Source organism: Poecilia mexicana, unplaced genomic scaffold (genome assembly GCF_051168715.1).
Source record: "Poecilia mexicana isolate PSO_F unplaced genomic scaffold, ASM5116871v1 scaffold_20, whole genome shotgun sequence".
Taxonomy (NCBI): Eukaryota; Metazoa; Chordata; class Actinopteri; order Cyprinodontiformes; family Poeciliidae; genus Poecilia; species Poecilia mexicana.
In genome coordinates, this window is record NW_028263389.1 from 16,574,487 (window position 1) to 16,587,425 (window position 12,939).

The following is a 12,939-nucleotide window of genomic DNA, read 5'->3' on the forward strand; positions in this document are numbered from 1 at the left end:
TTCCTCCTGTTAAAACTATTTTGCTATTAAGATGGAGCCCTGAGGGGGTTTCTGTCAGCTGTCAAAATGCATCCTGAGAAACGTTAGAGATCAATTTAGACAAGGAAAGTCAACTCTGAATAAAACTCAATAATGGAAGGAGACGAGATCGCAGATAATATGCCGGAAAGCTGTGAGAACATGTTTCAGCCTGGAGGAGATTTATGTAAAAAGTCATTATAAAAGCTTATGTTTTATTAAAAATGTAAATCTGTTTTTTAAAAACATGCGTTGCTATGGTTTCTAGGGAGCGCCCTTTAGAACATCAACAAGCTGAGGAGACAAATTCAGAGCTTGTAAAGTTTTCCCAAACAAACTCTTCTTATTTTCACAAGTTTCACACCATATAAAAAATGTATAGACGTTGACACAGTTGTCCACTTTGAGATAGTAAATCATACAATGCTCCACAATGTGTGGTTTTCTGTTAAATCCCTTTAAAGAGCAGAAAACTGACACCAGATCTTAGCTCACCTCCCACTAGGATTAAAGGACGATGAAAAAACGATGTATTGAAGGGTGTATTTAATTTGTCATAGCTCTTAAATTAAATGTTATGGAGACACAAAACTTCCCATGAGCGACCGCTGGTCTCTTCTGCCGCTCACGGTCGAAGAACTGTTTAGATACAACTCGTAGTTTTAGAATTACCAATGTTTATTACTCTTAAGTTTTCTCTTCGTGCCTCGCAGCTGCGGAGTTCCAGGGACGTGTCACCATGGCAACCTGCTTACCAGCGTAGTCTGTTGTGTTATCTAAACAGTGTCTAACTACTAGATCCAACAAGACACTGCAATAATGAGTTTTAAAGGTCACTACGTTTTCATTGGCAGTGATTGCACTATGTTGACATCATGGACCTTTGAAACTAAATTTTACATATTTTTAAAAGACATTAGACTGTAATCATATATAAATAAAGAAGTTGGAAAGATTGTTCTGGTATTGGTTCCTTCTATCTAGAAGTTGTATATCAGCTCTCAGATGGTGAAGAGTTTATCAGCAGTTACAAGATGTGGCTGATGATGGCTGCAGATGTTTCTCCTCTTTGTTTTGCTTTTTCATGGCTTTGGAAAGAAATTTGGAAATTGCTTTTGCCACTGAGCGCCATTCTCATGTAAAAATATTCTATTAATTAAGACTCTTCACATACCCATTAAATTTAAAATCTTCACTAGCCCAAATTAGACAAATCTATTCTTTTTAATTATTTATTTACATTCATTTTCTACTCCATCCGTTAGGGGGAGCTACAGAATCCCTAAAGATGATCAGCTTCTGTCCCACAAACTGACAGTTGAAGATGCTTCTAACTTGCCAAACGTGAAAAATTAAACAACTTGTCTTGATTTTTCAATACGTTTTGGGAGATTTCTTATGTTTGCATTATAGATGATGTTACTTACAAATGGAGGAAACAGGCACACTGATCGCCAACACGATCCACACAATGTCCATCATGTTTAGGCAGATGGTCGTTGGCGACAGTTGCGGGTTGACGGTGGAGCCCAAGCTGTTACTGGCTGCCGCGGGCTCGCTGGTTGTGGCCGGGACCTGTCTGTTGAGGAAGTTCCCGCTGTCTGTGGAGGGGGCCTTCGAGCTGTTCCCCAGAGTGGACCCCTCCTCGGCCCGGGTGGAGCTGCTGTTGGAGAACAGGCCTGCAAGGCCAGTTACGTTCCCCTGCTGGTGTCCCATAGGTGGGCTGTCTGTGCCGTTACTCAGAACCACCCGGGTCTCCCCGGGGGTGCTTGAAGAGTTGACAGATATGACTGTTGGTTTATGTGATTTCATGCTTGGTTCTGTGGGTTTGACTGTAATGAGTGCAGGAGAAGTAAAATTTTCCGAAGGGCTGGGGACTGGCGATGCGGGTCTTTCTGTTGAATTTATCAACAACTGAGCAGTGGGCACCTCATCCACACCAGGAACCTCTCGCAGAACTATGGTGTGGGACACAAGCAAATCTGGAGATCCAATAACCTGCTCCCTGAGTTTCAGGCCCCGTGGAGGATCAACATGAGCTGATGAGAGAGGGTGAGTGGAGGGCCACAACTGCCTGGAATCGGTAAGATCCTGAGGCTTCTTTCTCTCGTCTGTATCCTGTCTAACTGATTCAAACTTGGACATAATGCCGCTGGCATTGTTTACAGTTTCAGAACTAGGCCCCATGGGCCGAGTCACATGGCTATCGGTGCTCACAGTGCTTGGTGTGACAGTGTTTGTGTCAAGCATGATGGAAGGAGGGAGGCCAGTTGTCGGAAGGACGATCTTTGAGGATGGTGCGCCTCTGGACGACCATTCCCCACTGGTGGAGCCTTCCTGATGCCAGTCCAGAGAGGGAGGTTTGGCGTGAGATAGGGAGCTGCTGTGGGTGGTTGCCATGGAGACAGAGTCCTGGGATGTTTGGCTGAGGTACAGCTCCGGTGCTGACAAAGCCACTCCAATGGTCAGTGCTAGAAATGCCAGAACACCTGCAGAAACACCAAGGGAATTCTAATTATTAGCATGTAATCAACAAGAACAGGTTCATTCTAAACTACATCCTCTCCCATGAATACATATTTCATCATGCCTGACAGATTTAAGTATTCATTATTTCTCTCAAGCTTATTATTGCAAGCTGCAGCTAAAACTGACCCCCTCAGGTGTTCAGATCAGACATGAAGACTGGTCTTGAATTCATTACGCTTCTCAGGATTTAATCAACTCAACTGCTGTGTCACTCACCTGCTTTAATTGAATAGATTTACTAACTGCATTATTCAGCAGACTGGTATCACTGCGTGAACCCTTGCATGCATGAGGTAACAAAGGATGTCTTCATCTCCAAAGGTTGTAGAGGAAAGACTCTGAAATCCCCACAGAGCCATCAGCTGTGGCAGTAAAGTAAAAAGCTATTATCTGGCTTCATTCTGTGAAAAAAATCCTAAGAGCTTTGTGTCAAAAATGACCGGCTTAACATGCTAAAACCATCTGACAGATTTGCCTCCTCAGTATCAGTCCCATGAAGTGACAAGCTATTAGCAGCTGTCTATAGGGATTATCGGTTCTCCCTTGTTATCCAGACAACACGAAATCCATAGGAAGGAGGTGTGTGGAAGGGCTTATTAATTTCTCTCCTCTAACCATTTATGGACATTGTCCAACATGGATTGCTAAAAAGTGTGGGATCAATTCCAGCTTCCTCAACCAGGCACTTAATTCTATGTTACCTGCCTGTCTGCATGAATGTGTGCATACTTGTAAGCTTAGTCCATTTGCCATTTGGAGAAGCCAGGACTGTGTTATGCATGTGCTTATTTGTTTGATGCTGATAAGATTTCTTTTTGTTTTTAAAGATGACCAATGATGCATCCTTGAGCATATTAGGGCAGGTCTATGGGCGATACAAAACATGTTCATTACATTTTTTTTTTTTGCACAAAATCACTTAGATAATGAGATTTTAGTCTGCTTAGTTCTGCCTTTTCTGAGTCTCCTTCAGAACAAGCTTGGGACTTCTTGTCGGTTTAAATCCAAATAAGATGATGTTGCTCCCCCACCCCCCAACTCAACACTTACACTCAAAAAGTGACTACAAACAGATGCACAATTATACTACCATGAATCTTTGAAAAGTTTTAGTAGAGCCTCCTGCACAACAAACAAGAATGGAGCAAGTAGTTTCTGAACGGCAAGTCAACAACAAAACACTTGTCTTTTCCAGCAGCCATTGTACAGTCCATGTAGTGGTGAAACCAGCTGACCAAATGAACTGGAACTCCTCTTGGGTTGCTAGGTAACAAGACTGGGCTTGGTAGGGGTTGCTAGGTAACCCCTATGTCAAATCTGACTCAACAAGTGGAAGGTTTTTGAAACGGCTCATTTTCCAGACACCAATAAAACATTAACTTAAACTTTAAAGTTTTTGTGGCACTAGTGGGCTTTATTCAACAGTAGATGGACAGGAGGAAGAGCAGAAAGAGTAAGGGAAAACATGAAGCCAATGGTACGAGGTTGGGAATCAAACCGGGGACCGCTGTGTCGAATACTGTAGCCTCTGTGGTGTGTCTGCTCTACCACTGAGCCATGTTGCACCCCAGATGCTGATAGAAGTTACACCAATCACCCACAACATAATGACTTCTGATGGGTAAAGTGAGTACAACTGCTTATCACACAAAAAATGTTTAGCACTTGCATCCATGAATTTACAAGTAAGCTAATTTGTCCCACAAAAGCTGCCTAACAACCACAATTAAATCAGGAAAAAAAAAGGACATTATAACCCTTTATGGCTCTTGGATGAGTATGTGGCTCCGAGTGTACACATTTTTAAAACAAGGACAGAGTACTCAGAGTGTTGAACTGCTGAATACTAAATGCTGAATTTATCTGGAGGTATTTATTTTATGGCAGCATGATGTAGGATGCAGTGACATGTTTTGACAGTTTGTGCTATCACTGGTAATGCCATTCAGGAGCAACACTGTGACTGACTGATTCTTTTCTATTATTTATTTTCTATTATTCAGACAACAGCTGAGCCCTAAGCCACAGAGGAATAAACTTTATCAGGATTCATCAGGCGTCAGGTTTTCACATTTTAATGGGATTTGTTGACAGCAGGAAAAACGAAGACCACTTGCACCTTTATCCTTTTTTGTAACAGGAACAATTTTAATACTCAGGTAAGATTTGAATGGATTTAGGATTTTCAGATTGTAAAACATAAATTTATGAAATGTTACCAAAACAAGGCGTAGATTAATACCTTCTACCTTTTACCCAAAAATAAAGGTCTTACAGAGACTATTGCTGATGGACGTACACAAAACTCATGTTTCAACTTTTTTATATTATCAAAAATGTAACAAATACATAAAAATGATCCTATTAGTAAAACGTTTTGAAATGCTTTTCTTTTCTTGGTACATAAAAGACCCATATTTCACCCCTATTTAATGCTAGTGCAGTTTTGGAAACAATGGTTGTACAGTACCTATTAAAGCTTCTAATTATATTACTTTGTCCAAACCCAAACATAAGAGAGTTTCCTCTGGCAGGGAATAAAAAAGCCTTGGGTTTCTGAATCAGAGTCACTGGGAAATAAAAGGAAAAACGTGGGGTTGCAGAAAACTCAGGGTCTTCAGAGTGCCATTTATGGTCCCCTATCAGTAACCAAGGAAACCAAGTTTACATCTTCAAAAAGAAACAGGGAGGAGAGAGAAATTGAGACAAGATCATTCTGATTTAAATGTCTTAGAACCAGAAGAGTATACAACCAAAAGTAGCCAAATCAGCAGAGTAAAATGTAAGAACATCTGAACCAGACAGGAGAAACTCAATGATGATTCAAACTCTGCTTCCGAATCAATAATCATTCTCCTCTACAATCAATCACACTGACATGCAGAATAAAGGGTCAGAACAGTTTTCCATTAACCAAGTTAAACTGGTCTGTGACAGATCTGTGTCTCCAGGTGCAAAAACACTAAGCTGTTGCTGATTTATGATTGCTTGTTCTTCTTTAACACAATCCAAAGGCATTAAGACTTTTGCTGATTATGAATGGTGGAAATCATTGCTCCTCTGGACAAACATAGATTACGAGTTTTAAGAAGCAAGTGCAATATATATAGGATAATATATATTGCAGCCATTGTACAGTGCATGCAGCTGTAAAACCAGCTGACCAAACATACTGGAGTTCCCTTGTGTTGCTAGATGATGGGTGGAACTCCACTGGGGTTGCTAGGTAACAAGCTTGGCATCATTGGGGTTGCTAGGTAACGGTGCAGTGCCCATCAAATGTAACTTAACACTCAGGAGTTTCTGAATCTGCTCTGTTTCCAAACAAAGAAAACCATTAACATATTGCCAAAAAAAACAAAAACAAAAAAACATCTGGGTATTTTTTAGTTACTTGTGCTGATTTTAGAAACAGTTGAAATCAAAATGAAAGTAAAAAATGTGCAGGATGTGAGTTTTGCATAACAGTTCCCCTTTAAAGATGATCTCTGAGATATTAGATGGGAAAAGGAGATTGTTTTTAATAGCTGATTGAAGTGAGAATAACTGTCCAATAAATGTTGCCTAAGATTGTGTTTTTCAGTTACTTATTGTAAAATTCTCCATGACCATAAACAAATGCAAGAAAAATACTTAATGAGTTTATTATATCAACATTTATAAGCAGATTAAACAACACATAACACCCTTGGGGCAATCTCAAGTCAGTCAAATCAGCAGCAAATGTTGCTGAAACTTCCTTCTTACCTTTTGTACAGGTATATAATTATATGTTGCAGCTTTTTGTTGCATCTGTAAATGTTAGCATAAACTTCTTCCAGCAGGTGTTTGTAAGATAAAAAGCCAGATGAATGGAGACGGAAAAGCAGGCATACGATTTAACAAGAGAGAGATGATTGAAAAGACCCGAGAAGCATAAGCTTTATGAACATCTATTATTGCGCCGAAGTACTAACAATACGATGAAACATGAGGGTCAGACAGGGTGGGAAAATGTGCAAAGAGGAGGCAGGGTAGAGGAACAAAGCAAACTATGTGAATAAATGAATAAAAACTTGATTTGACATAGAAAATGGGATTTGAGAGAGGAGAATGTAGGAGGAATGCTTTATTTCATTTATCCTTGTCACCAAAAAGAATCTACTGATCAAAATGTTCAGTTTCCTCACACAACTCACAAAACTCCAAGGCCAAACTGGTAGATTTTAATGGGAATACCAAGCTGAAGGTAACTCTTTGTCTTTACTAGACATCTTTTTTGGGTTAATCAGTTTCTATGCCATCGCTGACACCCAGGTGATCATCTGAAAAAAGCATCTGCTACAAAAACAGAAAACAATGCCAATGCATATTTATTCTGAGATCTTACCCTCATTTAGCTAAATAATGGCTTTAACTTGTTTTGCATTATACAGCTACATAGATAAATGGCGTACAAGGCAATTTATGCAACAAACTTGCTGAATTAAGCTATTCTGAATGCATGGGAGGCCGGCGTCATTCGCTGAAGTCCTCCATTGACGCTTTCTAGGACATCAATAAATCATGGTGTAAAGCAGGATCCTGCCCGCTGATCCAAGGAAAGGCTTTGTCTCACCAATCACTCAACATTAGACTCAATGTCATGGGTCCAAAGTGGCGGCCACTGCATCTAAACTCACTTCGGTGGAACGGTAACCATCACATTTACTCCTGCTCACTAAATTCTTAGTTTTTGATTAAATTCAGCCGATTTGTCCTAAATACTGAAGTGCTTAACCTGGTATGTGGAAGCTTCCATTTCTGCACCAAATTCAAGCTCCACTGCACGTTCCAAGAGTCTGTTTGTGAAGCGAGTATTGGATCTGATTTCACAGCATCATCAGAGAACAGCCGGCAGTAGCTCACTCCAACTGGATGCTCTATTAGGAGCCAAAAATAGACACTGGAAACTCATCCGTCATCGTAATGGTGACGGTTTATCTCTGATCCTGAACTGCTACTGCTCTGTCATCCCTGCTCAGCAGCATGACAGGAAATAACTTCACTGAATGTGGAGGAAACAAAATACAGATTCACTGCCAATGTGGCCAAGGTGACGAGTAAATATTCACTGGTTTGTGGGTGCAGAAATAAAAATAAAAAATCCTGATCTGGTGGTGTTTTTTGGTTTTTTTTTTATAAACAGGAGTTCCACCTTTCAGAGTGGAAAGTCTTCAAGTAGTTTAATATTCTGAGCATCTCTTCTGATGGTCTGGATCTCATTAAAACCTTCTAGTAAACAATTTGAATACAGCAATAAGGATAAAAATTGGCTTTACAATTTTAAGCCATGAAGTTAAATTAATCAAACTTACTATACAGTACAGAGTTCAAAATAATACTTTTCCTATTAGCTTTTCTGTTCTTTCCAAGGAAGATTAAAAAAATTATAGATCCAAAAATCAATTCAGAGCTTACTCTGTGACCAAAGTAAAAGTAATAATAGTATGTATATATTAGTTTTGAATAAAGTGTTGAACACGTACAGGGAGATAAAACCAAAAATATAATTTGATGCAAATTAAAACAATATAAAACACCAAGAAAACCAATAAAACAAGAAAAATATTAAAAACAGACAGAGTGAATAATTGGATCTTTAACTTTCTCTTAAAATCTTTCACAAAAAAATTTAAAAATCAGAATTCAGACTTTTTTTACTCAGATAATTTAACTTCACATCTTTAAATTTCTTTGTTTGTGCTTCAGATTAGATGTGGATTAAGGTCATTGAAATAAATTCTAGATTAAGGTCAGAATAATTATTCTTACAGGGGGGAAACTACTTCTGCATCTTCTAATCAAAAGTGCATCATAGATGTCTAGATTTTGTCTAGATTTGAAATACATAATCAGCCGTGTCTAAGCTCCTAATGAAGTCATTATGAACATTATATTTATTTTAAAAAATATTTCACATCCAGTCTGTGTGCAAACATGTATAACATCTTTTAGGCACTAAAGACACCAAAATTAAAGACAGTCTTGAAAGATGCCCTCACCATCACTAAGCCACATTTAGGTTCATTAATGCTGATCATATCCACTCCACAGTAATAAAAAACCCTCTGTGCTATGCTCCCTAAAGCCCCTGGGGCAAAAGGAGAGAAATATCTACAGCACAGATCCGAATACCAATGAGCCAATATCACACCACACCTGTACTCTCCCTTCTGCATGTTATTCCTTAATGAAGCTTGAATTCAAAACACGTTTGAGGAAAAAAGACTGAAATCAAAGTCGACCTTAAATATGGAGCTTTGCTGAAAGCAGTGGGAGCCTCTAATTCAAAGCTTAGAGGAAGCAGTCAGGGTGACACAGAAACAGATCGGATCCATCAGCTTCAGGCAGACAAAACCTTTTATCACAGAAGAGCTGTTGGCCAACTGCTGCCGAGATTAAATTATTGCACCTGGACAGAAATTGTGACCGCGGCTGACTTCTATGATCTGTAATTTGTAACATCATGTCTAGTTATAAATATACAAATGGCAGCCTCCTCTGCATATATCATTATTCATCACTCCTTTTAATCATGTTTCCTTGTTAGTCCCTGCAATCACCTTCAAGCTTCTTCTGCGCGTCTCCCACTGGTTTCCTAATGAGACTGAGACAATGTCGAACACCTAACGATGAAAAAATGATTAAATACCTGGAGATGAATCACTACAATGCTCAACATCACCTTAAGGGATGTAATGGAGCAATAATGACGGCATAAAGAGCAAGTAAATAGCAACATATTATTCCTGACAGACAGAATAACTGAAGTAGAAACTATGATTATCAAACTAGCAGACAATCATAAAGTGCAAATAAATACAATATCATGCAATCCTATTATAATTCATATTTGATTAATTCATGAATCACTCAAATAATTTGGCTTTAGATCTTTAACTTCATCATTAGTGCTTTATTTTTAAGAAATCTGCTCTGTTGTATCCTCCAGAATAAATCCACAAGGGATCAAAGCTTGATTAATTTCCCAGTAAATGACCTTTAAAAATTCATCAATACTTATTAGCCACATACCACAATATGACAAGATGCTCAATAACGTTCAGCTTGAAATGAACTACTGATGCACTCTCAAGTTGTTTCCATTAATCACAGAAATTAGTTGCACGTAAAATTATTTTATTCCCATTTCGACTGCCTTCAACTTAATCCAAACTGCCACCAAGGTTTTCTAATAAACTGCGGAAAATACGTGAGAGGTTTCTGCACTTCCACCATCAGCTTCAGCTTTACTGTGGAAAAGAAAACATTTAAAAACATAAAACTTTTCATGTAAATGTTTATAGGCAGAACTGAGCAGACTAAAATGATCTTGAATATCACACAGATCTATCCTAACCTGTTCAAGAAGCATAACAGATACAAAAGGTGGCATTAAGAATTACTAGCACTTAGTAATTCACTCTTTGTTTAAGTGCTTTTCCTTTTAGAGCCTTGATTGCATAGAAGACAATAATCTCCAGATTTGTTTCGGTGACGTTCACGGAGATAAACGTCGACGCTTCTGGAGTTCATCCTGATGGATCCCAGGAAAAGGCACAAACAGACAAATTCCTCTGGTTTGCTTATGGGTGTGGATGTCTACCGTCCCCGGGCAGATCTGTGTCCCAGGGGCGGACACAGACAGATAGGGCGCATCCTGTGGACATCTGGGACGCGCTGGAGGAGGCCTGGATGGGCGGAGTGTGATGGTGCAGGAGGAGGGGAGAGGGGGGACTAAAACAAATGTGAGCTCAGAGATAAGAGGCAAAGCTCTCGGGGCAGGGTAATGGCTTCCTGTTTGAACGGCTCAGAAATTGTTTGTCAGGTTACAGCAGCTTTGAACTTGTTTATCTGAGAATCAGACAGTGAGAGAATGCAGAAACAAGAGCAACAAAGAGTCCCTGCGCTGTTTACTTGGGGAGCGATTTAGCTGCTGTCACAGCAGCTATGGGATGTGACAGGAAGGAGAGACATTAAACAGGAAGTTCTCTGGAATCTGGAAAAAACAGAGTCTGAGGAGGTTATGGTTCTCACTTACAAACCATTTAGACATGTTCACTTAAAAGAGACCCAATGAGATAAAACTAGAATATTAAACCTGCTTTCACTGACTGACCCTTCTTTCTACACACTTCACTTCCATATTGCAAGAACTTCAAAAAGTCTGGATCAATAGTTCTTTCAAAGATTTCCTCTTGTTTTAAGACAAACATACTTAATGCTTAAGTTAAACTGTCATTGAAAGGCATAAAAAAACTGTTGTGTTTACATTAACTGTGTCCAAACTTTTAATTGTAGGTTAAAATGGTCATGTAAAAAATGTTTTTGACAGTTGATACCTGCTGAAACAATTAATTGTGATCAATTGATTACTGAAATAATCAACTAATTCAGTAATCGATCAACTGGAGTATACAGACTCCAAAACATGCTGTTAAGCCAAAACTGTATAAAAATATATACATTTAAAATTTAAGATGAAAAACTTTTCTGTCTGTAAATAATTTCTACCCAAAACTCCTTCAATTGGCATAGTGTTCACTTCACCTGATTCAAAGTCTGTAATAAAATCTCAATTTTTAATTGAAAAAACAATAAATAAAGCAGTCAATAAACTGTATTGATGCTAAGTCAAGCAGAAATAGCTGAATTTTTCCTCATGTTGATGTTCTTTTTAGCTGCAGATGCTACAATAATCCTATATATACTTTATTATTGTATAATTTTATTAGGCCTCAATTTGTGTAATTTTATTTTCGCTACTTTCTTGGCGTGCCCCTAATTCTCCATCATATCTAACATTTTAAATTTCAGGAAGATTTTAATTTGTAGGAATAATTTATTAAAAGTAGAACATCTGCATCAACAGTTCATGCTGCTCGGCCAAATATGAAGAATCCAGGGGCCACACATGGCCCCGAGCCACACATTGGACACCGCTGGAATACACAGAACAGAAAACTTTGCAAATAGTCAATTTTAAAATGTCATAATTTCTTTAGCTGAATGTGTAGAAAAAATGATTTGTGAATCTCTAATTAAAAGATAAGAAAGTCATTATAATATGATGCAAGAGGAGAGAAATGACAGATTGCAAAGTAAATAATTTTTTAGTTGCTATATCTGCAGCATCTCCTGTCTTTCTTCTTCTATAGATTTCTTTTCCACCCAGAGAAATCTCTCCACCTGAGCTCAGAGACGCGGGTCTCAGGTGGGCCCTTCAGCTCCATCTAACCGAAAAAGAAAAGCCTAATGAAAGCGAGCCTTAGGAAACCTGGGGCTCAGCTGGACTTCCAACAGAAAACATAAAAGAAAGCTGGGATTATAATTTCAAAGAAAGGATTTAGTTGAAGGGGGAAAGAAATCTCCAAAATATGGTTGTGATATTAAGTTTGGACGGTTTTAACCCAGACTTTTTCCTCCTATTCTCCCAACTCTCAAGTCACTCTCAGCGGTCCGGGTTTATCTCCTCCGAGGGATTGAGGCAGATTTGTCAGAAACTGCCCGTGGCTCCTCTGCCCTGAGGTTCTGTTCGGGGGGTAAATACCAGATATCATCAGCCATTTTAGCAAACCGTCCTGGAGCGCTGGTGGCTCTCATCCTGACCTCAGTGATCCATATTCATGTGACATTCCACGCTGGGATCCTGCCACGGCTCAGCGCATCTCCTCCCTGAGCTGGTACATTTCAAAAAACACAAACCTGACAAGCAGCAACGAGAAGAGGCAGTAAACACATCATGTCATGTCTGCAAACTGCAGGGTTCTGGAGGTAATTTCATCAATCAAAAACGAAACGCAAGGATATTTTAGACATCTAAATTCTCCTCCGCTGTGGGATTTGTTTGGTTATACTTCAATAGGTGCAGATCCATCTTAATAAATTAAAAGAAGCACAATACATTAAAAATCTGCTCAACCTTCCAGACCTCTCAGGTGTTCTGGTTCTGCTCTGTATCCACAACCAGAACCAAAAATGGAGAAGCAGCATTCAGCTTCTATCCACCACAAATCTCTAATAAACTTCCAGAAAACCCTCAAAACAACCAAAACACCGAATCCCACCTGTTTACAGTTGCTTTTGAAACATCACAAATGAAACATTAATCAACAATCTGAAATGTAACTCACTTCACTTGAGAAAATTTAATGCTTTCATTGTTAACCATGTGTAATTTTAATGTAAAGCAATTTGAAATGCCTTGTTGCTGAAATGTAACATACAAATAAACTTGACTTGACTTAAATTCAAGACATTTTGTATTATTATTACACAAAGTGATATATTTTAAACGGTTATTTCTGTTAGTAAGCAACAACGTTTTCAATCACACGTTTTCCTTCCACTTAACTTTCCAACTGTATATTT

The 12,939-nt window shown here is 38.8% G+C and overlaps 1 protein-coding gene across 1 annotated transcript in view; it reads right to left on the minus strand.

Annotated features, from left to right (window-relative positions):
• The window catches only part of tmem108 (transmembrane protein 108), a 42,899-nt gene that overhangs the window by 4,765 nt on the left and 25,195 nt on the right, over positions 1-12,939 (minus strand). Inside the window, exon 3 of the mRNA XM_015013373.2 lies at positions 1,446-2,507. Within this exon, the coding sequence (XP_014868859.2) occupies positions 1,446-2,507 (1,062 nt within the window). The remainder of the gene's footprint in view (positions 1-1,445; positions 2,508-12,939) is intronic.